The 25,402-nt window shown below is 44.6% G+C and overlaps 1 protein-coding gene across 2 annotated transcripts in view; it reads right to left on the bottom strand.

Moving 5' to 3' along the window:
- Positions 1-7,515: 7,515 nt before the first annotated feature.
- Kif9 (kinesin family member 9) overlaps positions 7,516-25,402 on the bottom strand; it is a 45,834-nt gene continuing 27,947 nt past the window's right edge. For both annotated transcript variants that reach the window (XM_055601592.1, XM_055601593.1), the window contains exons 11-21: positions 24,481-24,549; positions 23,896-24,000; positions 22,801-22,856; positions 22,001-22,091; positions 20,879-21,012; positions 18,282-18,476; positions 14,977-15,191; positions 13,605-13,781; positions 13,216-13,331; positions 11,410-11,514; positions 7,516-7,715 (exon numbers count right to left, since the gene is read on the bottom strand). In XM_055601592.1, the coding sequence (XP_055457567.1) occupies positions 7,665-7,715; positions 11,410-11,514; positions 13,216-13,331; positions 13,605-13,781; positions 14,977-15,191; positions 18,282-18,476; positions 20,879-21,012; positions 22,001-22,091; positions 22,801-22,856; positions 23,896-24,000; positions 24,481-24,549 (1,314 nt within the window). In that variant the 3' untranslated portion in view covers positions 7,516-7,664. The remainder of the gene's footprint in view (positions 7,716-11,409; positions 11,515-13,215; positions 13,332-13,604; positions 13,782-14,976; positions 15,192-18,281; positions 18,477-20,878; positions 21,013-22,000; positions 22,092-22,800; positions 22,857-23,895; positions 24,001-24,480; positions 24,550-25,402) is intronic.

The raw sequence follows: 25,402 nt of genomic DNA, 5'->3' as shown, positions 1-25,402 counted from the left end.
CCTCCCCCCCTCCAGCCTCCCTCCAGGTCTTCGGCTCCAGCCGCCCCGACCACCGTTTTTCCCCTCCACCACGTCTTAACCTTCCTCCTCCCGCGGTATTCTGCCTTCACCCCAAAAGTCTGAAAGGCTATGTTTGTTCTTAAGATCTCGGGGAAAATGTCCTGGGGAAAGGTTATTAGTTACTTTCTTCAAAAAAAAAAAAAAATAAGTTAGATAACTTGAAACTACGAGCTTTTCTGTTTCTGGAAGGAAAAAGCAGGATTTCGTGAAACTATTAGCTAACTTGCATGACGCTGATTTTTTTAGCAGTTGCTTATCATGAAAGTGGCAGTTAGTAGAGAGTTCAGATCTTTTGTGGAGTTTTTTGGGGAGGAGATTAGCCACTAATTTTTTAGTTGGATTTACCAATAAATTGAAATGTGATCTAATAGACTCCTTTATTAGCTGTTGATGTTTAAACAAGATCTGTAGACTTAACCTGAACACTGGACTGCTTCTTCATGCTCCACCCTCTTGAGTGCTGGAATTTTTGTTTGTTTGGGTTGTTCTGTTTTTCAAGACAGGGTTTCTCTGTAGCCCTGGGTGTCCTGGATTCAATTTGTAAACGAAGCTGGTCTTGAAGTCACAGCGATCTGCCTGCCTCTGCCTCCCGAGTGCTGGGATTAAAGGCTTGTGCCACCGTGCCCGGTGGAATGGTGTATTTTGAGGCACACAGGTGCACATATGTGGAAATCAGAGGATAATATTAGTGAGACCATTCTCCTTTCCCCCTCTGTGGGTCCCAGGGATTTAACTTAGAACATAAGGCTAGGCAGCAAGTGCCTTTACTGGCTGAGCCATCTCTCAGGCTCCTAAAATGTATTTTTTTTTAACTTGGTAGGCTAGCAGTATCTATTTTCTTTTTATCATTATTTAGTTTAATCTGGCTTTTTTTTCCTTCCTGGTAACTAAGCACATGGTGGAAGTTCAAGGTCCACTAAACTCTGGGTTTCAGTCTCCCACAGCCATTTTGTTGTTTTGCTTTTGTTCTTGAGTTTTCTTTATGCAGCACTGAAACTTGCTGTGAATCCTGTGCTGACCTCAAACTCAAAATCCTTCTACCCCAGCCTCCCTGATGCCAGGATTACAGGTGCCAGACACCACAGCCTGCTGAAGATGAAAGTTTTAGTGTGAACAGATTCTCTCCCTGCTGTGAGAAGAAAGTGAGGTACTTGTGAAACCCTGAACTTCCTCTTCCTCTCTAATTTTTGAATGTTTGTTTTTGAGACAGGGTTTTGTGTATCCCAGCTGGCCTTGACCTGGTATTAGCCAACGGTCTCTCTCCTTCTGCACCTTAGTGCTGAGATTACAGGCAGTCATGAGCGAGCACAGCTAGTTTATACAGTGCTCCCCAAATACTAGACAAGCACTCCACCGAGAAACATCCTGGTCCATAAGACTCTACACTTCCAACAGATGTCAGCACATGTTAGGTTACTATAGTCCAGTGGATAAGTTCTGTCTGGCACTATGTAAATCCATACCGTACCAGTCAATTTCTAGTCATATGACACTGGGCATGGCTGTTTCTCAGGCTTCTGCTGCCTTGCCTGTAAAATAGAAGGGTAGCTACCACACAGATAACATTGTGAAAGTGTTTGTACAATGCCTCTCATTAAACAATAAGTTTTTGTTTGTTTGTTTCTTTGTTTCTCTGTGTATCCTTGGCTGTCCTGGACTCTGTAGAGAAGGCTGGCCTTGAACTCACAGATATCCACCTCCCTCTGCCTCCCTGGGTTTGCAGGTGTGCACCACTGAGCCTGGCTTAAGTTACCTTTAAGGCTTTATTTTTTTTTTTTAAGATATTTCAATATGTAACTTAGGTTTACCTTAAACTTAAAAAGTCATCCTTTCTCAGCCTCTGTGTCCACTGTGCCCAGATCTTTTAGATTTTGAATAGATTGGAGCTCTTTGCCTTAAGTGCCAAATAAGCCACTGGCAGCTTCTTTACATTAGAATAGGGCTATTTTACTTGGAAACTAAGTTGAGAGTAACCTAAGGTGAGGTGTTTCCCATTTCCCTAATAACAACATAAGCAGTTTCTCAAGCAAGAGACAGATTAACGGTATTTGCTAGTCTAATGGTAACTTTAGTCTGGTCAGAACCCAATAGAGTAAGCATGTCAAACCAGTGGAAATTCTAAGGCTCATGAATCTTTGATTCAGGTTTTCACAGGCAGCACTTTTGAGACAGTTCAGGATTCTCTGGAGTCTGGTTTGCTGTGCGTATCTCAGGTTGGTCTCAGCCTGCAAGTACTAGGATTACATACCACCTCACCCAGTTTAAACTCAAATCAAATGCTGTGCCATAGCCATTCATGCTATGGGGCATGGTAGCACAGGCCTTTAATCTCCGCATGTGGGAGGCAGAGGCCAGCAGATCTCTGTTTTAGGCCAGCCTGGTCTACAGAGTGAGTTCCAGGACAGCCAGGGCTACACAGAGAAACCCTGTCTGGAAAAAAAAAGAAAAGAAAATGTATCCCTGGAATACATCCTGGTAGAAAGCTGGGCCATCAAGGTAATCCTCAGCTGCATAATGAGATTAGGACCAGCCTGTACTAGGTGAGACTATGTCTCAAAATAGAAAACATAGCTGGGCACACGCCTTTAATCCCAGCACTCAGGGAGGCAGAGGCAGGCAGATCTCTGAGTTTGAGGCCAACCTGGTCTACAAAGGGAGTTTAGGATAGCCAAGGCTACACAGAGAAACCCTGTCTCAAAAAAAAAAAGAAAGAAAAAATATATATAACATGATTTGTATCTCATTCTCCATATTTACTGTGATTGGCCTGAGCTTATTGGATACTTTCCTATTATATATATATATATACACTTTTTTTTTTAAAGACATAGTCTTACTGTGTAGACCTGGCTGATCTAGAATTCACTCTAAAGAACAGGCCTCAAACTCAGATATACACCTGACTCTGCCTCTTAAACTAGGATTAAAGGTGTCTGCCACCATGCCCTGCTATTCCATGCTTTTATACAAAAAGCTCTCCAAATATGTTTAAAGAAAAAAGTCCAAAATTCCCAACACGAAATCTGTTCCCACTCCTAGAGTACTGAATACCTAACGCCTTGAGAATTGCTTCTAGTAGTATCTCCTATGGGCCCAGACCACATCCATTCCAGTAGACAGCTTCTGATAGGTATACCCCAATAACAAAGTAAGCCAATTGAAGTCAAATTAAAGTATCAAAGCAAGTTTATTGGGGGCAGGTTCACCAGTCCCAAGGAATGGGGTCAGGGAAGTCACCCAAGGAGACAGAAGTTGGGGGGGGGGAGGGCAGGGTGGAGTGGAAAGAGCATGTAAACTCTGAGAGAAGAGAGAGAACCAAAATGTCTGGATTGTATAGTGAAGAGCCTGGGGGAGGAAGGCCTAACCCCTGGGCTGGAAAGTTCAATGTAGAGGGTGAGATATGCCAGCCAAGGCTAGAATCTGGAGGCCAGGTCCACTCTGATATGTTAAATAGGCACCTCAGCTGCTTGTCTTGGGTCTGAAACCCAATAGCTACTAGTGCCCTTAAAGTTAACTTTGGTGTCTCATAAAAAAGGGAAGAAAGCCAAAGCATGATCATTCCCCACAGGTAAGCTCTAGGGCTTGGTGAAGAGATGGGAAATGTACTTAGGACAGGAGAACCCTATTGTTCTGATTGCCTGAGCACATTCTCCAAAACTATTTGTAAATTTTTTCCCTCCCAGTGCTGCAAATTGAACCCAGTGCCTTGTACACGTAAGGAATACTAGTTAGCTTTGTCAACTTGACATATATGGCCTACAGTTACCTGAGAGGAAAGCCTCAGTTGAGGAATTGCTTAGATCAAATTGGTCTGTGGCGTTTCATTGGGGAAGTTACCTTACTGATGGAGGATGGCCTAGCCCACTGTGGCCTAGCCCACTTGGACCTACGTAGCTGGTCCAAGACTGTATAATAACATTAGCATAATTTCTGGTCTGATCTCCCTAAGTGATGGATTATACCCTGGAAGTGTAAGCCATCTCCTCCCCTAAGTTGCTTTTGGTCACAGTGTTTTATCACAGCAACAGAATGAAACTAGAACACTAAGCAAGCAGTCCCTACCTGAACTATTCACAGGCAATTTTGAGCTAATATGCTGACTAATATATGTATGAATATATAGTATATTGACTGATACAACACATAAGAAATTAGATATGTTCTAAGATATCACTGGGTGGTATCTTGTTTTCCTAAATGGCAAGGTTTTGCTTTTGTTTTTTTCCTGTGTACCCAGGCCAGAGTTTTGACTCAAATGGGAACCTGACTAAGGCTCTGGGAAGAGAAAAGTTCATTCCCCCTTGAGTCTACAGCTGGAACTGAGTCAGAGGTCACTCCCTATCCACCTACTCCTTTCCTACCTCTCTACCTAACCCCTTCCCCAAATAAGGGTTGTCAGAGAGTTGTCTCAACTCCTTAGCAGATGCTGAGTTTGTGAGACTCAGTGTGGCCCACCTGTGATCCCAGCACTCCAGTCAGGACTGAAAATATAGTGCCGGCCTCACTACGTGGTAAGAACCTGTCTCAATGAACTGGAATGTTCCAGGCTTGAAAGGACAAGCAAACTGGAAGTTTTCAGTCCAATGACTTTATGTAGTTCCTTGACAGAAGGCAGGCAAGGACATTAGCAACAAGACCCTGGGCTCGGTGTGACATTTGGGAAATAATATCCTTCTTCATATACTCACACAAACACCTTTACCCTGGCAGAGTCAATCCTTTTCTATTGGAAAAGCATTGTACCTATAAAAGAATAAAGGATAAATTATTTTACCTCTTTCCCATATAATACAAGATTACCTTGGCAAACTTCAATTTCTCACCCCTCTGCTTTCAAATTCTATGCCTTTGTTGTATATTAGTTCTATCTTGTTTATATCTATTAACCACAAAATTATATATTTGTTGGAACATTTTTCTGCACTGTGTAAAGGTCTTTGTATTATTCAGGTGCTAATTTCTGTACCAGCAGAGAGTTGTGTGCAGGCTGGACTTTGCTATTATCTTTATGAAGCATCAGCTGTCCCAGTGTTTTATAACATTCTTCTCCATCACCCTGATTGGTTTAATAAAGAGCTGAGTGGCCTATAGCAAGGTAGGAGAGGAAGGCAGGACTTCCGGGCAGAGATAGGACACTTAACTCCTACAGTCCTGATAAAGGGGATCATACACACCAACTCCCCTTCTAGTCTACCTGGAAACCACACCTGAGATACTGTCACATGGCTCTTCCTTTTAGTAAGAAAATACCTTTCCTTCAGACATGTGTGGTGATATATGCCTCCAATAACAGCACTTGGTCAGGGTGAGGCAAAAGGATTAATGTGAGTTCCAGCAAGCTTCTGAGTTACATGGTGAGACCCTGGAGTGGAAGGAGATGAGAGGGATTGGTTTAGGAGGTGGGGTGGTGCATGCAAGTTGTGGGTGTGGGTAGCTGCCACACCCAGGTCAGAGCAGGACATCAGTTGTCTTCCACTGTTGCTGTCTTACCACTGTGAGACAGGGTCTCTGACTGCACAGGAAGCCCATTATTTAGGATATGTTAGATGCCCAGCAAGCTCTTCAGGATCTGTTGACATAGTGTTGTGCACTGTGTAAAGTTTACCCTTGTTTACTCCAATGCTGATTTCTCTGTCCCACCATCTAGCTTCAATCAGAACATGGCATTGTAATATTTAATGTCTGTTAGGTCTCAAGTTTGTGTAAACATGCCTAATAAACACTGTTTTGCCAGTAAACGCTGACCAGCCAATGCTGAGAGATAGAATAGGGTGGGGCACTGGGTCCAGGAGGGGGTGAGAGAGAGGAAGTAAGAGATTGAGCCATGAAGGCGAGGTCCAGGAAGCAAAAGGGAATTGGACTGGAGCCAGGCAGGGATTTTAAAAATTGCAAATATGATAGAGATTTTGGCTGTGAGGAAGCTAGACTAGCTTGAAGGTTTAGAATGGAGTAACAATTGCTCAATATTGTACTCAAGGCTAATTAAATTATAGTCTCAATGTATCTTTATTTGGGTCAGTAGCTGGCTAAAGATAAACTGCCACCATACTAATTTATAATTAAATTCACATTAATCATTCTACAATGATCTGCTTGTCTCTGGACCCCAGTGCTGAGGCTAACACTCATGCAGCCATGTTTTGTTTTGTTTTTGCACATATAGGGTATTGAGACTTGGGTCCTCATGCTTGCAGAGCAAGCAGTCTTGGCTACTTAGCCACGTCTTCTCTCCCAGCTCTTTACATGTTTCCTCATAGAAAACTCAGAGAGTAATCCAACAGCTGGAAGTTACTCTCTGAGGTGTGATCTGGAATATTTTCTCTCACTGCTTCCCTCCTCAGAGCTTCCAGGTAATTCTACTGTAGGCCTCTATCATCCTGGGCATGCAAGGGTATCAGATGGAAGATCACTGTCATACCATGTTCAAGGTCAAAACCTTGACCCACAACAACAGAAGAAAAGATTACAAAGAAGCTCCAAAAAAATGTCACTCAGCTGAGAAGCCCCCAGGGGGCCAGTGTTTGTCCTGAGTAAAGCACTGAGCTCTTTCCCTATGGTACCATCACCAAGAACACAGAGCTTGAGAACTTAGAAGTGATGTTTCCTCTTCCCTGATCAGCCCTGTTGGTGTGATCCCTATTGCTGTCCTGAGTGACCTGGTCGCCTTCACTTCAGTCACACACTGAGAAAGAAAAGGAAGGGGCCAAAGCAGAGAAGCTACAACATCTATTCTATTCTACATATGTGTTTGGCCAGAAAGGCTGTGGTATCTAAGGTCATGCACTCCTGGGCATAGGGACCCAGTTCTGCCTCACCTTTAATAGGTCACTATATCTGAAGGAGAATTTCCCCCTGCCTTCAGAGGCCGGGCACAGGGAAAGCACGGGTTGAGAGAACTGTAAGAATCATTCAGACCAAGCTCATCTCGGGATGCCCACTGAAGAGAGGCTGACTAGAGGGAGACACTGTCAGAAGGAGCCTAGATTGCTGTTTTGATTTCCAATCAAGGCTCTGATGGCTTTTTGAGATAGTCCAGACTGACCTTGAACTGGATTTGTAGCTGAGGATGACTGAACTGCTGATCCTCCTGTTGCCACCACCCAAGTGCTGGAATTACAGGCCTGTCCCATCATGCCTAACTACAATATTGGCTATTTTTGGTGGTGTTGGAAATGAAAGCTATGAATTCTAGATGAGTATTCTACCACTAAGCTACACTCCCAGTCCTTCTCTCATCCCAAGTGTGTATGTGTTGCTAGGGAGCAAATCTCAGGTGTCATGCTTACTAGGCAAATACTAGGACTTTGTTATTGCCACAACCTGTATGTAAGGAAGATGTCCTTTCAGACAGGAAATAATTTTTAGAATAGTACTTAAAGTCCAAACTAGAAAGTAACTTTATCTTGATTTTTCATGTGGAAGCAAATTAAAATCAAAAGTATTCTGTGGAGAGGAACAAGGGTGGGAGGACACCCTTCCCAGAAGGCAGGCGACTGTTTCTCGGTTTGGTTCAGCTTGCAGCAGGGTGGCTGGAGCTCTGGGCATGTGTGTAGCAGCTTCCTTAAAACAGACTAGAGCTGCTGGTCTTCAGGCTATTGATGAGACTATTTTCTGTGGGACTGTTGGAGACCCACCAAGGCTTTCATATAATTGTGCTACAAGAAGAACATCAAGAAAAGGGAAATTGATCAGGAGGTGTCGTCTTAGTAAGGACTATGTCACTCAAGTTCACATCATTCTTCCTGCAAACATCACAGTCTGGAGTCAAAATCTCTGGATAGTCCAAATTCTATGAAAAATAATATTCCATCCAAACACTTTCATTCCTTCAATCTAAGGAAAGGATGTGAGGCTGTTTTGAAATAGCCTGGCAGTCATGTTTAAAAGACATGTACTGGGCATAGTGGCATATGCCTCCCAACGGACAGGAAGCAGAGGCAGGTTGGCTCTGTGAGCTCTGGTCTACATAGAGTCCCAGGATATCCAGAGGTACATAGTAAGACCCTGTCTTGAAAAAGCAAAAAGGCATGTGTGTTTCCATGGCCTACTTAAAATCTGACAGAGAATGAAGTCAAAAGAGAGATGATGTTACAGTTTGGATATAAAGTAGCCCTGAAAGGCAGGCAGAGGTGGCACATGCCTTTAATCCCAGCACTCAAAAGGAAGGCACATCTCTGTGAGTTCCAGACCAGAGAAACCCTGTCTCTAAACCCCCAAACGAAACAAAAAAAAAAAAAAAAATTATCTCTGAACAGGTTCCTATGTTTACAAGCTTAGTCTCCACTGGTAGATCTGATCACTGAGAGCGAAATGGAAAGTGAGGGCCCTGATCTAATCAATGGGTTTGTCCAACAGTGAACTTCTAATCTGATAGCATTACTGGAAGGTGATGGAAAACAAGAGGTAGGACCTGGTTGGAGGACGTGGATCACTGGGGATCTGCCCTGAAAGGTATGTCAATCATGTCTTTGGTCCAGCCCTGTCTTTCTCTGCTTGAGCACCTTGAAACAAGCAACTCCCCACCATGCTCTGTTCTGCACCAAGTCATCCTGTTCTGATTTACCACAGGCCCATAACAGTGGAACCAGTTTACTGAGGCAAAATAAACCATCTTTGTTTTTTCCTATGTTTCTGTTTTTGTTTCTAGACTGGGTTTCCATGAAGCCCAGGCCTGCCTTGAACCTCCTATGCAAAAAAGGATGACTTTGAATTCCTGATCCTCCTGCCTCCAGCACTCAAGACACATGTGGCACCAGATTGCCTTAATCCAAGTTGTTACTCCCAGGTATTTGTCACAGCAATAGGAAACTAACACAGAGAGGATTCTACCTCTAGAGGTTGGGGCCTATTACCGTTACAGGCCCTCTAGCTGTAGTACTCAAAATTGTACCCTTTCTTTTTTAATTTAAATACTACCCTTTTAATACACTCTTAGCTCCCTGCAAACTGGTAGAAAAGACTGTCAATAAAACAGTGGGCAGGCAAAGAGCAACTGTTAAAGCTAGCTTAGCATATGCAAAGAAACCCTAGCATTCCCAAGGTCAGAGGCTGAACCTGCAACGCCAACACTAAGCTAGAATTTTCTTTCTGGAGATAGGGTCTCAATAAATAGCCCAGTATGGCCTTGAACTCAAGATACACCACAACTCCCCAAAGCCTGAGATTATAGGATTTGACATAATTCCTGGCTCAAGATGGAATTTTTCCTCTCTGGTCCTGGGTATTGAGCCCAGAGCCTTACACAGAGTAGGCAAATGCTCTATTTCTAAGCTACATCTGCAGCATTTAGGCTGGAATTCTTGAAGGATGTGAAATGGTTCTGGGTTGGTAATTACAAAAAGTAAATGCAGGCATTGTAGTGGTGAAAGCCTAAAAATTCCAAGACTTAGGAGGCAGGAGTTCAAGGCCACCCTCTGCTACATAGCAAGTTCAAGGTAGGCCCGAACTGCAGGAAATCTTGTTTCAAAGAACAAAAAAAAAAAAACAGCCAGATATGATGCTGAATGCCTGTAATCTTAGCACTGGGGAGGTAAAGACAATAGTATTAACTCAAGGTTTTATTATTTTTGGGTTTTCAAGGCGGGGTTTCTTTGTGTGACCTTGGCTGTCCTGGACTCACTTTGTAGACCAGGCTAGCCTCAAACTCTGCCTCCTGAGTACCAGGATTACATGTGTTCACCACCTCGCCCTACTCAAGGTCATCTTTAGCTGCATAGTGAATTTGAGGTCAGCCTAAACTAAATGAAATGGCATCTTGTTTATTTGGTTGGTTGGTTGGTTTTCTTTTTTGAGAAAGGGTGTCTCTGTGTAGCCCTGGCTATCCTGGAACTCACTCTGTAGACCAGGCTGGCTTCAAACTCTGCCTGTCTTCAGAGATCTGCCCGTCTCTGCCTGAGTGCTAGGATTAAAGGTGTGTGCCAGTAGCATTGTTGCTTTCTTCCTTTCGTTCTTTGTTCTTTCTTTTTTTTTTGTTTTTTTTCGTTCTTTCTTTAAGACAGGGTCTCATTATGTAGCTCTTGCTTGGAACTCACTATATAGATCAGACTGGCCTCAAAGTCATAGAGATCCTCCTCTGTCTCCTGAGGATAGGAGACCATGTCTCCCTGTCTTAAGAAATCAAAACAAGCTGGGCACCTGTAATCTCAGCACTCAGGGAGGCAGAGGCAGGCGGATCTCTGTGAGTTTGAGGACAGTCTGGTCTACAAAGTGAGTCCTGGACAGCCAAGACTACACAGAGAAACCCTGTCTGAAAAAAAATCAAAACAAAACAAAAAACATCCTCCCCCCCTCCCCCATACGTTCATGCACACACACCAAAAAACAAATATACACACTTTCAGGAAGAAAATAATTTCAAGTTATATGTTTTGCAGTCCTTAAATCTAATCAAATATGAGCTTGTGATTTAAAATATATACTTGGGACTAAAGAGATGATAGCTCAGCAGTTAAGAGCAATGGCTGCTCTTCCAGAGGACCTGGATTCAATTCCTATTACCCATGTGGTGGCTCACAACCATCTCCGGTTCTGGAGGAATCCTGGGGAATCTTACACCCTCCTCTGGCTTCTGCAGGCACCAAACATGCACACAGTACACAGATACACATGCAGGCAAAATGCACATAAAGTATGCAAACACACTCACATACACACTAAATCAGTTTCACAGTGAAAGAGACTAAGAAAAATAGGAAACAGTGCTGAGTATGGTAGCACACAGCTGTGATCTCGGCACTTGGAAAGGAGATACAAGAGGATCAGGAGCTCAAGGTTATCCATGGCTACCTGGCAAGTTTGAGACCAGCCTAGGATACATGACCCCTGTGTCTCAATAACAAAAACCACCTGAGCACAAAGGACTGCACAGTATTCAGGGCCTTGGCAAGGTGAAGACTCTGGAGAGTCACAGGCTCTACCTGTGGCAGATACCATGTCTAGTTCCACTTTGGCTACATGTGATCCTGTCCCCTGCCATTTATGCAGGATGGCTTCCAGGACAGGCCCTTCTCCACAGGAAGCAGTCTCAGAGGATCTCTTCCCTAGACTGTCATGGGCTGTGAGTCACCACACATGGTTATGTGTTAGCATTACAAGCCATGCCTGGACCAGGCTATGATCTATGTGATTGATCCTCCTTCCCCCACTTCCAAAGTCCAGCCTTGTTCCAGTCTAGAGCTGGCAGAAGATACCCGTGGACTAAGGGTGACAGTCAATCTCCCTGGGCTTGTACCATCATGCACGCACACACACATACACCCTTGCCTATCTAATGAGGTTGGTGATCCTGGGTGTCCTAGTAATAAAGTCTTTGCACCCCCTCCCCTCACAGACATGAATGCCCCAAGTTACCTTCTGTTCTGTCTTGACTTTGGCATTGTAGAAGGAAATGGAATCAGGACCCTCAGGCAGGACAGTCTGCTGCAGCTGGTTGAACCTGTCCTGGTCATCTTCTCCCTGGAAGAGACCCAACCCAACATGGTATCTCAGCCTGGCATTGGAAAAGCCCTGACAGGGCCTGTGAGCATCAGGACAGCCCCTTGCTGGGTTTGCAAATGCACCCAGAGCACTGTAGCACCCATGTCTATCAGAGGCCTCCCAGATCCCTCTGTAAGGGCCACCTGGGCGCTGAAGAAAGTCGGCAGTATTCTTTTGTCTCTTTCAAAAAATTATTTATGTAAATGGGTGCTTTGTCTGCATGTTCATCTGTACACCGAAAGGGGGAATTGGAATTCATGTTATAGACAGTTGTAAGCTACCATGTAAGTATGGAGAATTAATCTCAAGGCCTCTGGAAGAGTGTCCAGTGCTCTTAACCACTGGGCCATCTCTCCAGCCCTGAATATCCTGCTTTAAGATTTGTGCTGGTTGGTTTTTGTCTACTTAACATAAACCTAGAAATGCCTGTGAAGAAACTCTCTCAATTAAGGAATTTCCTCCATCAGGCTGGCCTATAGGCAAGTCTGGGGGCATTTTCTTGATTAATGATTGATGTAGGATGACCCAGTCCATAAGGACAGTGTGGTAGGTAGTCCTGGATTGTATAAGAAAGCACACTGAAGGGGATAAAGAGATGGCCCAGTGGTTAGGAGTACTGGCTGATCTTCCAGAGGACCCAGGTCCAACTCTTACCACTCACATAGTGGCTTATAACTATATATGACTCTAATTCCAAGTGGGAAGCAGAACTTCTGAACTCAGGTAATGTACATACATACATGAACTCATACACATTTATCTACCTATCTATCTATTTTTGGTTTTTCAGAGGTTTCTCTAGGTAGTGTAGTCCTGGCAGTATTCTAGACCATGTTGGCCTTGAACTCAGAGATCTCCCTCCCAAGTGCCACCACCACCTTAGAAACAGGCTTAGGAAAAGGGATGGAAGAAAGGTTGAGCAAGCCACGGGGAGCAAGGAGCAAGCTAGGATGCAGCACTCCTCCATGTTCTCTGCTTGAGTTTCTGTCTCTAGGTTCCTGCCCTGACTTCCCTTCATGATGTAGCTTACAGCTACAACTGTAAGCTGAAATAACCACACACACATACACACAAAGTTGCTTTAGAAACCTAAGGTAAGATTTTCTAAAAGATGTTTATGTGTTTATGTCTGTGCTACTATATACCACATGTGTGCTGTTGCCCACAAAGACCAGAAAAGGGCATTGGAACTGGAGCTGGAATTACAAATAGTTGTGAGCTGCCTGACATGGGTGTTTAGAACCCTCAGGTTTTCCAGAAGAGCAGCAAGTACTCAAGTACTCTTCACTGCCAAGCTAGCGCTCTCTCTCTCTCTCTCTCTCTCTCATTTAATGTGCATTGGTGTTTGTCCAACATGTATGTTTGTGTGAGGGAGTTGGATCCACTGGAACTAGAATTACGACACTTGTGAGCTGCCATATGGGTGCTAGGAATTGAACCCAGGTCCTTTCGAAGAGCAGACAATGCTCTTAACCACCAAGTCGTCACTCCAGTCCCAGCTGAGCTATATCGCTCTAGCTCTGTTTTTCGCTTTTCAATAATTGAGGAAATTAACCTGCCTCCGTGCCTGGGCACTTGCAGCACTAGACAGCAATCCATGGACAAGGTAAAATCACCCACACTACTGCTACTATCCCTATGTTCAACTCTCACTGCCCTTGTACCACTTGTGCTGCTCACCAGAGACAAAATCCTGTTGACAGGCACCATGCCTGGCCGGATGCTGCTGCCCGACTTCAGTGCTGCCTGAACATCCTCCGGAATGACAAAAGACTCATTGTACCAGATGTCAAATTCTGCAAGAGTCAGAGACACAGCACTGTGAGGTGTGAGGGAGCTTGTGGGGAAGCAGGCAAAGGCCATTTCAGGCTCACCTCTGTTCACTTCCTGTTCCCCTGTTCTCACCATCCCCAGCTGTCATAGCTGTGGAAAGTACACACCTGAAGCTTCTGCCCAAGCCCTGGCCCTGCAGTGAGCAGGTCAGGGAGCACTTCTAGAACTGACCCTTGGCCTTGCTGTAAAGCCTCTCTTGACCTCAAGGAGCCTGCCAACCTTCCCAACTGGAATACCCATGAGCAGGCGATGTCGACACTGGTCCACCAGGCGCTGGCAGTACTGGATCTCAGCCCTGAGGTCTCGCAATTCTTGGTACTCATTTCGATACTGCTGCTTCAGGTCTTTGAGCTTCAAGATCAGCAGAAATTCCTCCTCATCGATGATCATCAGGCCTTTGTTCTCATACTCACCTGCAGGGTGATGGGAGAGATCGGGGAACAAGGTGATAGTCAATCAGGGCAGAGGAAGGACAGTGCTCCAAAAAGATGACAGTGTTGGCAGAAGCCTGGAGGCATGGGCGGCCGTGACAGGAGTGTGCAAAGCATAAGAGGGTGAGCACATCCACAGGGAGGGCTGGTGAGCTCGGTGGGGCCTGGCCGGCATTTTACAAGAGGCAGGGGCTGGGCGGAGGACAGAGAGGGGCCACGTATCATGTTCATTTTATCTTGTCACATCAGCCAAAGATAGTCACCCTTTTAAAGACTTTTTTCTTTTGAGATAAATAAATAAATAGATCCTCAGAGATGGATTAGTAGGAGGCCAATATGGAAAAGTAGACACTGATTTGCAAGAGTTCGGGGACAGCTCTACTAAGGACAGCCTGAAGCTGGCAACAGCAGCCAAATCTTGCTGTGTGTAGATAATCATGCTCATTCCAAGTTTGGGGCCATGAACACTCCCATTCCTGAGAGACCCAAACCTCTAATATAATCCATGTCCTTTATCATGACACCTCTGTATCCAGGCAGGGTTTATAGATGATGTGGGTGTAGTGAGTTAGCTTGATGGACAAAGCTTTGGACTGTGATGACACACACCTTTAATCCCAGCACTAAGGAGGCAGAGGCAGGCAGATCTCTGTGTTCAAGGCCAGCCTGGTCTATAGAGTGAGTTCTAGAACAGCCAGGGCTACACAGAAAAACCTGTTTCGAAAAGCCAAAATAAAACTTTCTTTGCACTCCTGTGGTGTATCCTGCCATTTTTTTAATCCCCGTCAATGGTACCCATCTTTGCAAGATCATAAAATGAACTGCCTTGTTTTCTCTACTGAGCCTCCAGTGCTCATTCTAAGTGGTGGGAGAGGGGGGCTTTGTTCCTTCAGGCTACGGGCCAGTTTCTCCATGGAAACACATATCAGGAGAAACAGCACATATTAGGAGAAAGGCTCAGGAGTTAGTTCTGAAATAATGCAGTAGACAGCAACATTGGCAAAGGCTAGCTGGCAGGAAGGGCTGCCTAGAGCCTAGTGAGATGACATAGGTCTGCACCCTAAAGCATTCCATTGGTCTCCTCAATCTTGGTCCTTTAGTGACTAAGGCTAACACAGTTACAGCATGGTGACTTGGAGTTCCCACATCACCCTGGCCATCTTCCCTTTCCATCTACCTTGCTTCTCCCGTAGCGACTTTTGGAAATTCAGTGCATCTTTGGTCACGTCAATCTCCCGCTTGATGGCATTGATGCGCTGGGTTGTCTCGCTGGCCCTTTTCCTTCGTTCATTCAAGATGGATTTGTTTTCTTTGAAGATACGGTTGATCTCACTACCTCGTTCATTCTTAAACTCTTCAAAGGCCACAGGCTTAGAGGGTGGGGTACTAGGTCTGGGGACAAAGGGAGAGGTCAAAGGAGAAAGAAAAGGAGCAGCTGCCTTGGAGACACAAAGTATTTCATCTTTCTTCCTTGTGAGGGCAAAGGGTAGAGATCCTGGGTACTATTTGTGTCAGATTATTTAAGTTAGTCTGTAGGAATTAACCCCTCATCTTCGTTCTATGGGCCCATGTCCACTCAGGAACTAAGGAAAGAAAAGAAACTGAAAACAAAATCACTTATCAGCAACCAGAATTTCTTGAATCTCTTGAGATAATTTGATATATTTTTAAATGGTTGGAGCCCCACAGAACATATGATCTTTTTTTTCCCCTCACACAGAGGTGTTATTTCATGGTACTAAAATTTCTCTGAGAGGGGTTCACGGTCTGGCTTTGTGGGTAAGAGTACATATGTCCTGAAAGTATGAATACCTGAATTCATACCCCTATGTTATATAGCATCTGTCCATGAGGGGAAAAGCAAGCTCTTTTGGTCACTCTTCTATTACTGTGAAGTTACCACGACAACAACTCTTTAAAAATATATTGGGGGCATGCTTATAGTATCAGAGGCTTAGTCTATTATCATCATGGTGACAGGCATAGCAACATGGTGCTAGGAAAACAGCTGAGAGCTACAACCTGATCCAAAAGTAGAGTGAGACTCTGGGCCTAGTGGGCTTTTGAATCAGCAAAGCTCATCCCCAGTGACATACTTCCTCAAACAAAGATCTTCTAATCCTATGAAAGAGTTGCACTCCTGGCATTCGAAGATATGAATCTATGGGGACAATTCTTATTCAAACCAGTATAGGAGCCGTGAAACTCATAAGTCTCAGGAAGTTCCTGAAACTAACAAGATTTACCAAGCCCTTTTCTCGAGGTTATATAAGCGCTAAACTGCTAGAAGAGGAGATTCTTTGACTTATCCAGTTGAATAGAAGTCGCACAGAGTTCCAGGAGTGTAATTTTTGTAAGTCATCACCAAGACTGGGGTAGGCAACTGCTTTTATCTGTGCTCCTGTAAGTAACTCCAACAGAGTCATTGGACTCTGGTGGCACTGTAAGTTTGTTCTGTCACTGGTTCCTTATCTAGAGTAAACAGACTTTGGTTCAAGGCTCCTAGGAAAAGTCTCATATAATAGCACAGAACCTACATAAGAATCCAGGCATCATGTCTGTATCTCCAGCACTACAGGGCAGAAACAGGCAGATCTGAAAGAGTGCCAATCAGCCAGCTTAGCTGAAACAGCAAGCTTCCAATTTATTGAAAAACTGTGTCTCAAGGTTTATAGCAAAGAATAAGAGAAAAAGACACTAGATGTGCTGCACAGACCTTAGGATGCAGACATGAGCTTGTGTGCCCATATGCTCATGTGCATGCACCATACATACATAACCCCATGCACAAAATTCTCTGAGAACCTCAATTAATGTGATACCACTGTTGGCACAGAGGGATGTGGGCTGCTGTTGGCAGCTTATATTTGAAATTTACTTTCTTATTATCATTTATTACAATTTATTCAATTTGTATCCCAGCTGTGGCCCCCTCCCTCGTCTCCTCCCAATCCCACCCTCCCTCCCTCTTCTCTCCTTATGCCCCTCCCCTAAACTAGGGGATAGAAATGTACTTTTAAAAAGACAACACAAGATGGAACAAATGTAAGAGTCTGCCAACAGAAATAAGAAGGCTCTGGGTGTATGGGCATTCACTGTGCAACTTTTAACTTCTCTGAACATTCTGAAATGTACATAGGCTCATACATTCTTGCACAGCCCAGGGTAAGAGATAACAATTTATTTGATGCCCTTTATCTAATATTAACTATTGAAAGTGTTTACTTTTTAAATTTTTATTTATTCATTCATTCATTTTGCTTTTTTTTTTTTTTTAAGATGGTATTTCTCTATGTAGCCCTGACTGTCCTGGAATTCATTCTGCAGACCCGGCTGGCAAAGTGGTGTTTACTTTTTTTTTTTTTTTTTAAGATTTATTTATTTTATTATATATACAATGTTCTGCCTGCATGTACACCTGAATACCAGAAGAGGGCATGAGATCCCATTATAGATGGTTATGAGCCACCATGTGGTTGCTGGGAATTGAACTCAGGACCTCTGGAAGAGCAAGTAGTGCTCTTAACCTCTGAACCATCTCTCCAGCCCCCTGATGTTTACTTTTTTAAAAATATTTTTTTCATTAACAATGTGATGATCATGTTTTTTCATGTCCGTACTTTTATTTCCTTTAGCCTGGATTCCTAAAGCTTTAAGACCTCTCTCTTTCTCTCTCTCTCTCTTTCCCTCTCTTTGTTGTGCATCAGAGTATATGAATGTAGGCAGGAGATCAGAAAACATCACGTGTTGGTTCTTGCCGTCTGCTTTGTTTGAGACTCCTTCTCTTTGTTATTTTTCTACAGCAAATGCCAAGCTAGCTGTGCTGACACCTCCCACATATTCTCCCATTTCTGCCACTGATCCTACTGTAGGAACACTGGAGTAGCAGGTACTGTGCTGAACATTTAGCTTTTCACATGGGTTCTGGGGAATCCTGCCTCAAGTCATCACAATTGCATGGGAAGTCTGATATATCATAATTGGCATCTAACTCTTTGTAGTGAAGGGTCACCTTAAATTCCTAATCTTCCTGCCTCTACCTCCCAAGTGCAAGGATTCTACATGCCAGGCTTTTAGAATGCATTACTTATACAAAAGGCACTTCACTTTAACATAACTGATATATGGTAGTTCTAAAATGGTGTATGTGTGCACCACTATAGCAAGTGTTTGGAGAAAACAACTTATGGGAGTTAGTTCTCTCCTCCAGCCTGGCTGGACTGAACTCATATCATCAGAACTGGTGGCAAGTTCCTTTACTAGCTGGACTACCTTCCCAAAATGATTGTCTGACTGTGTATCATGGCAGACTGAGGTCTGACCATAGTGCATGCATACACATTGTCACCTTTCTTCCTTTAACCATCTCTGAGTCCCTGCTTATTTCTTTTCTGTTGTGAGCACCCTTTACCTAATGTATAAGGATCACACTCTAGTTTGGGTCGACTTGAGCTAGTGGACCATTTGTCTTGAGATGGTTACCTGGGTGGGCGTGCTTCATCTTTTGGAGAGTCTGAGGAAAGGTGCTCAGCCAGGGAAGGCTCTCTGTCACGTTGAATCATGTCTTTGATATCCCCATCTTTGGAAGAAGAGATTAGCTGGGTCTTAGAGATGGAAATCATATCAAGGTCCTTGCCACTCACAGGACTGCTGGCACCTTCCTTTCTTGCTAAGGCGCTGAAAAACATCAGGAAAATACCAAGGCCCAGGCATGGGCAGTGAGAAACTAAAATGGTAAGATGAGACCTTTCTCAAGTCTACTAGACCAAGCAGCCTACTACATTCAGCTTGTTTATTTTATCCATGAATCATTTACTTACTTACGTACGTACTTACATGTTTGCTTGCTTGCTTACTTACTTAAGGCAAGGTCTTACTCTGTAGCCCTGGCCAGCCTAGAACTCACAGAGATCTGCCTTCCTCTGCTTCCTATGTGCTGGAATTAAAGAAGTACACTACGATACCTGGCAGCTGGAAGCTACTATCTTTTTAAAAAAATATATGTATATATGTGGACATGTGCACATCAGAGCAATGTACACACCTGGCATCCCTAGGATGCCAGAGATGTCAGATTTCCCCAGAGATGGAGTTACTGGCAGTTGGGAGCCACCTGACATGGGTATTGGAAACTGAGGTACTCCCTATGAGCAATACACACTTCCCCCCTTCTTTTAGAGTAAAAGAAGATCTCGCATATCTCAGGAGGGCATACAACTTCCTAGGTAGCTGAGGATGATTTTGTGCATTTCATCTTCCTGCTGAGAATCCTGGAGTGTGAGAGCATGCTCACTTTGTGTGGTGGTTAATAGCGAAGCCAGGACTTTGTGTATGCTGGCAAGCATTGCGCCAGCAGAGCTACATCCCATACCCTTTTATCATTTCTGGCTTCCATCTTCTCCTCCTTCATTTGTTCCCCCTTCTTCTTGCTTTTCCTGTTTCCCTCTTCCTTTCTTCCTTCCTTCCTTTCTTTTTTTTTTTTTTTTTTTTTGGTGTGTATGTGTATGAGATGGTTGTATCATGTAGCCCAAGGAGACCTCAAACTCATTTTTTTAAAATTTATTATTACTGTCTGTGACAGAGTCCATGATTATGGGAGGGCTCAGGGGATAACTTTGTAATATGTTCTCTTCTGCTTTCAGCTCCACAAATGAGCTTCTTAGGCTTGTGTAGCAAGTACCTATGGGGCCATCTCACCAGCCCTGACTTCACAGTCTTATGGCCTCAGCCTCCTAGGTGCTGGGATTGCAGGCTTGGATAACTCACAAACCCAGCCCCCTTTCTTCTTAAAACAAGTATTACTGAGAGGACCAGCCTCCATGTAAATTATTACTCCAGTTCCCTGAGCAGAACAGAGAGTCCCAGAACATAGCAGGCATCACTAGAATCAGGATGTTCTCTGCTCCACGACTCCTGGCTTGCACATGGAACTTCCTAACAGTCTAGTTGGCGAAAGTGTAAGGACTATATGCCCTAACTTAAACTCCTCACAAGGCCATCAGCTCTGATGCTATCATTATTACTATCATTATTCCCATTTTAGGGAGCCAGGCACTGTGGTACACACCTGTAATCCCAGTACTCAGAGAGGCAGAGGCAGGCAGAGTTCTAGGCCAGCCTGGTCTACAAATCGAGTCCAGGACAGCCAAGAATACACAGAGAACACTGTCTCAAAGAGAAACAAAAAACAAAAACAAAAACAGATTCCCATTTTTAGGGATACTAAAACAGGTTCAGGGGTGGATGGGAAAGGAAGCTCCCCTTGGCTGAGGAAAAGGGGAGGAGGAAAGAGGAGGGATAGGGGGTGGGACTAGAAGGAGAGAAGGGAAGGGGCTACAAGGATGTAAAGTGAATAAAATAAATGTGAAAAAAATAGGTAGAGATCAGTTCTCATGCCTCACAGGAGGTCTCTTAGGATAAGGTGAGCCCAGGTCTTTAGTCTGAAATCTAGGCTCTGGATACTGCTACTAGGCATGACCTGGGCAGCAGACTGGGGGGAATATTTTCTCCAACTTACATATAAAAAATGAGTCATAGCTGAGAGGGATGGGGCACACCTATAATTTAAGCTTTGGAGAACATGAGTATCACCATGACTCTGAGACCAGCCATCCTTGGCTATAGTGTGAGACTCTTTCTCAACTTCCCCCAGGATTCCCCCACCAAAAGAAAAAGAATGAGTTTAGGATTTAGATGGCTTAAGCACCAGTTGGAGGTGAAAGAGTCGGAAGTATCACAGAAATGCGGCAGCAAGAGTGACGCTCTAGTGCTGGCAGGGCTGGCCTAGCTCTTCCCTGCAACCCTACTGCTCAACAGTGACATAACATTGGAGAGTAACTCAGTAAAATGGAAAAACCGGTTCCACTTCATGAGGGTGCTATGAGGATGAATGGTAGCGCTTGGGGTATGGCACTGCCCTGAACCCTCCAGATCTCCCACAGATTACCCCACTACTACATTGGCAGTAGTACAGTAGTGAGCACTGGCAGCTAAATGCCATGGGAAAGGGGGAGGCCACATTGTGCCTTCCCTCTACCAAGGAGCCTAGTGCTAAGGAGACAAAGCAGAAGCGCTCTCACCTGAACTGCTCTTTCACTGTCTTCTTGGACTTGGGTTTCTTCCCAGGTTTGGCAGCAAAAGAAGCAACCCCAAGTCCAAAGCTTTGTCCATCGGGCTCACCCACCAGCTGACCTTTCAAATCCATAAGCCCTGCCTGGATAGAAAAGTCAGGAGGAGGGGCATTGGTTATATTAGAGGTTTGGGTCTCTCAGGAATGCAAGTGTTTATGGTACAAAACTTAGGGTGAACATGTTCTCCAAACATACCAAGATTTGGCTGTTGCTGCCAGCTTTAGGCTGTCCTTAGTAGAGCTGTCCCTGAACCTTAGAAAATCAATGTCTACTTTCCATATTGGCCTCCTACCAATCCATCCTCCTGAGGGGGGAATCAAAGGCATACCTCACCATACCTATCTCCCTAAGAATCTTGAGACCTATTTCCAAGATAGCTCAAGCATTGGTCATGTATGTTATTAGCCATATGTCCAAGTTATGAACATCACTTTCTTTTTCTTTTTTTGTTTGTTTGTTTTTCAAGACAGAGTCTCTCTGTGTAGCCTTGGCTGTCCTGATCTTGCTTTGTAAACCAGGCTGGCCTCGAACTCACAGAGATATGCCTGCCTCTGCCTCTTTGAGCTGGGTTTACAGGTATGTGCCACAGGGTCTGTCAGGATGTCATTTTCAATGTAAAAGTGGTATACTATTTTTTTTTTCTGTGTATGTATGTGGATGTGGAGAAAGGTCAACCTTGAGTGTTATTCTTCAGGGAGCAATCTCTTACTGGGTCTCTCGCTGGCCTGGAACTCACAAACTATGCTAGGCTGGCTGGCAAGAGAGCACCATAGATGGGCCTATGTCTTCCCAGAGCTTGCATTACAAGGATGAACCACCATGCCCAGCTCTTTTACATGGGTTCTAGGAATTGAACTGACGGCCTCATGTTTGTGCAGCAACCGCTTGCTTACTGAGCTATCTCTCCAGCTCCTTAGGTGGTTTACCCTTCCACAGGGAGCTCCAAGTTCATCCTGGTATGATCTTGATCTGGGAACTCTTAGCTCTGGTTTGATGCATGACACTTGCAGTTTCTGCCCAAATATGGAAAGTAAGAAATGAGTGATGTTAGCAAGAGGCAACTGTGCTTACCTTCTGGACAGCAGAAATGGCTGCAAAGTCATTCTTGTCTATGAGAGTGTACTTCCTGCGCAAGGCAGACTCTATTTCCTGCTCCTGTTGGCTTGGGAGAGAGAGTGAGACACCACTTTATAATGGGGGCTATGTTGAGTCCACTGGCCCCCATTAATACCCCAGTACTAGAGTAAAAGTTGGCTAGGTAAAGCCCTGGTGATGGAGCCACAGCCTCATCAAAGCCAAAAGACAATGCTAACAAAAGGGTCCCTCCCTATTCACAGTGTACACATACCCCATTGTCTAGTCCACAAACCTATAGAGCCACATTACATGCCATGTGCATCAGCTCTAAGATGACACTTAACAATGCCCGTAGGCCTGCAAGGGGACTGTGATGTCACCTAGGTTCTAAAAAGCCCTTAGAATCAAAGGACCATTCTGATACCAGCAGCATTAGCTGCTCAGGCAATGAGTAGATCTACAAGTGTAAGTGCTCCTTGAGGTAGTAGATGTGGAGGGTTCATGCCTGGCTCTGGGCACTCTCACAGCTGACACTCCAGAGAGTTCCTGTCCAATTAATGAGCTCAGCAAACATCCACCAGGGACCTGCATACATCCTAAACACTCAGATCTGGTTCCTCACATAGCAGAGGATGTTCTCAGACACACACACACACACACACACACACACACACACACACACACAGCCCTCTCACACACACACGAGGGTTTTCTTGAAGGCTAGTGCCCAAGGCATAGAAAATGAAAATGGAAGGTGAAAAAGAGTGAGGAGGGGCCAGTAGGATGAGACTTACCTCAGAACCACTCGGAACTGGTTGAATACCTCCTGAATCTGTCTTAGATTGATTATCTAGCAGAAGAGAGCAGAGTTTAGATGATGGTACCTGGGAATGAGGCTGTGTCCGAGCAGAGAAGTCAGGACCCTTGGCTGGCTCTGAACCATCTCATTTTGAGAATATGTGTAGAAACCTCTTAGCAGGTGCTGGAGAGATGGCTCAACAATTAAGGGCATATATTTCTCTTGCAAAGGACACACTTGGTTCCCAGCACCCACATCAGACTCAGACAGCTGCCTTTAGCTGAAGTTCCAGGGCATCTGATACACTCTTTTAACTTCACAGGCAGACATACAAACCCACACTCATATATATATATATATGTCATATATATATAACATACATATATATATAACATAAAAATAAAATATATAAAATATATATATATAAAACATAAAAATAAATATTTGAAAAACTTAAAAAGTACTATTTGTGAAGGCTTAGAAAGTACTTATTTAAAGCTATTGATCTGTCAGTGGGGATGTAGCTCAGTTGGTGGAGTGCCTGCCTGTTGTGCAGGAAGCCAGGCCCAGTGGCACATGCCTGTTATCCCAGTACTTCGGAGGTGGAGGCAGGAGGATTAGAACTTCAGGAACATTCTCAGCTGTACAGCAAGTTTCAGGGCAGCCTGGGATATATAACACCCCATCTCAAAAAACAGACAAACAACAACAAGCTATTAATCAAGTATTAATCTATCTCTGCTCTTGGAAGTGGTATTAACACTTTGCTGAGAGGCTTTAAAAATGAGCATTCAGCCCAGGTCATTCAGCCAGGATGTACCTGAGAGTCCATCAGAGCAGCTTTACTTCAAGGCCTGTGCCCCTGAGATAGACTACCTCTGGTATAAGTTCCAGCCCACTGGACACTGTACAGCTCCATGAGTTTGTAACCCTAAACATGGAAGCTAAGGCCGTGATGGGCTGAAGGGCCCTTAACAAGGGTCCACACCACTTCACATCTGCTGCAGCCATTCTATATCAGACAGTACTCAGGATGGAAATGGAATTCCAAGCGCGTTGAGTATGGTGTTCCCACAGCAGGGCTCCTTACGTCAATCTCGTCCAGTGTCCCCTCCAGGTACCTCCGCACTTGGGAGTTGATCTCAGCAATCTGGATCTCATCCATGGGGTCGTAATTCACGAGGGTGCGGTTGGACTTGAAGGATAGAAGAACATGTGCTACATAAGCAACAAGAACCTGAGCCCAAGAAGGGGCAGCAGGGGCATCCTGAAAGCCAAAGCATGGAGCTGGGTACAGTGACTGAGTGCTGTGCTAGCTCTTTGCTTTACTATCTGGTCCTGGCAGGGAAGGCCTGAAAAGCAGGCCAGGTGCATGGGTCAGAGAGAGAGACTGGGGATGAGAAAGAAGAAAAAGTCACTGTAGATCCTGCTGCTCCAAACCCGAGTCTCAGCAAACCACAGGGTAGAGAGATGCTGGCTTTGCCTTCAGGACATCAGAATCATGAGCATAAGCCTAAAGGGGCCACTGGAGGACTCCACCTTCCCCAAATGCCTATTTCTGGTCCTTTCCTACTACCTAACCCATGCTACTGCCCTGGATTTCACCCACCATGCTGTTTGCCCCTGCTCTCTGTTCCCCAGCAACCTTCCCTCCTCCCTATATCCGGTCCCTTACCAGACTATCATGGATGGCCAGTTCCTGCTTAAGCAATGCCAGCTCTTTTTCCAAGTTCTTGACCATTCTCTGCCAGGGGAAACATAATTAGGGAAGAAGGTCATCAGAAAAACTACCTGGCTCCTTCACATCAAATGCCCAATTTCTGTTTTGTTTTTCAAGACAGGATTTCTTTGACTAGCCTTAGCTGTCCTGGAACCCACTCTGTAGACCAGGCTAGCTGAGAACTCACAGAGATCCGCCTGCCTCTGTCTCCAGAGTGATGGAATTAAAGGTGTGCAGCACTAAGCCAGACATGTGTTCAATTTCTTAATTTGTATCCAGATACCCTGGTTATTCCTGGTAATACAGAAAAATGTGTTCTCAGTTTGTAGGCCATTCCTCGTAGTTGGTGACCCTTCTCCAACTGGATTGAACTTATGGTCTAAGATGGCTGTAAAAATTTGAGCCAGGGTCTCATGTCGACCACACTGGCTGTAAAGTCATTATGTAGGACAGAATGATCCTAAACTCCTGATCCTCCGGGCTCTCCCTACAAAGTGCTGGGATTACAGCCATGTGCTACCATGATGGTGTCTTATGCTTTAGATCTTAAATGTCTACAGAAGGCTCATGTGGTGAAGACTTGATCCTGTGTTAATCGCGTTTGTTGCTGTAACAAAATATCTGAGCAAGCCAGATGGAGTAGTACACATCTTTAATCCCCACACTCAGGTGGCAAAGGCAGGCAGATCTCTGTGAGTTCAAGACCAGCCTGGGCTACATAACAATTTCCAGACCAGCAAGGGCTACATAGTGAGACCCTGTCTCAAAAACAAACAAACAAATCTGAACAAATCCTTTGGGCCCAAAATTAGGTTTAATGTGATGGAAGGGAGAAGGTGCTGAAGCGAAGCTGTTCACCTCATGGTGGCCAGGAAGC

The sequence above is a fragment of the Psammomys obesus genome, unplaced genomic scaffold (genome assembly GCF_907164565.1).
Source record: "Psammomys obesus unplaced genomic scaffold, mPsaObe1.curated_primary_1811, whole genome shotgun sequence".
Lineage (NCBI taxonomy): Eukaryota > Metazoa > Chordata > Mammalia > Rodentia > Muridae > Psammomys > Psammomys obesus.
Note: the sequence above shows the minus strand (reverse complement) of the source record. Positions and strands in the feature narration are given on the sequence as shown.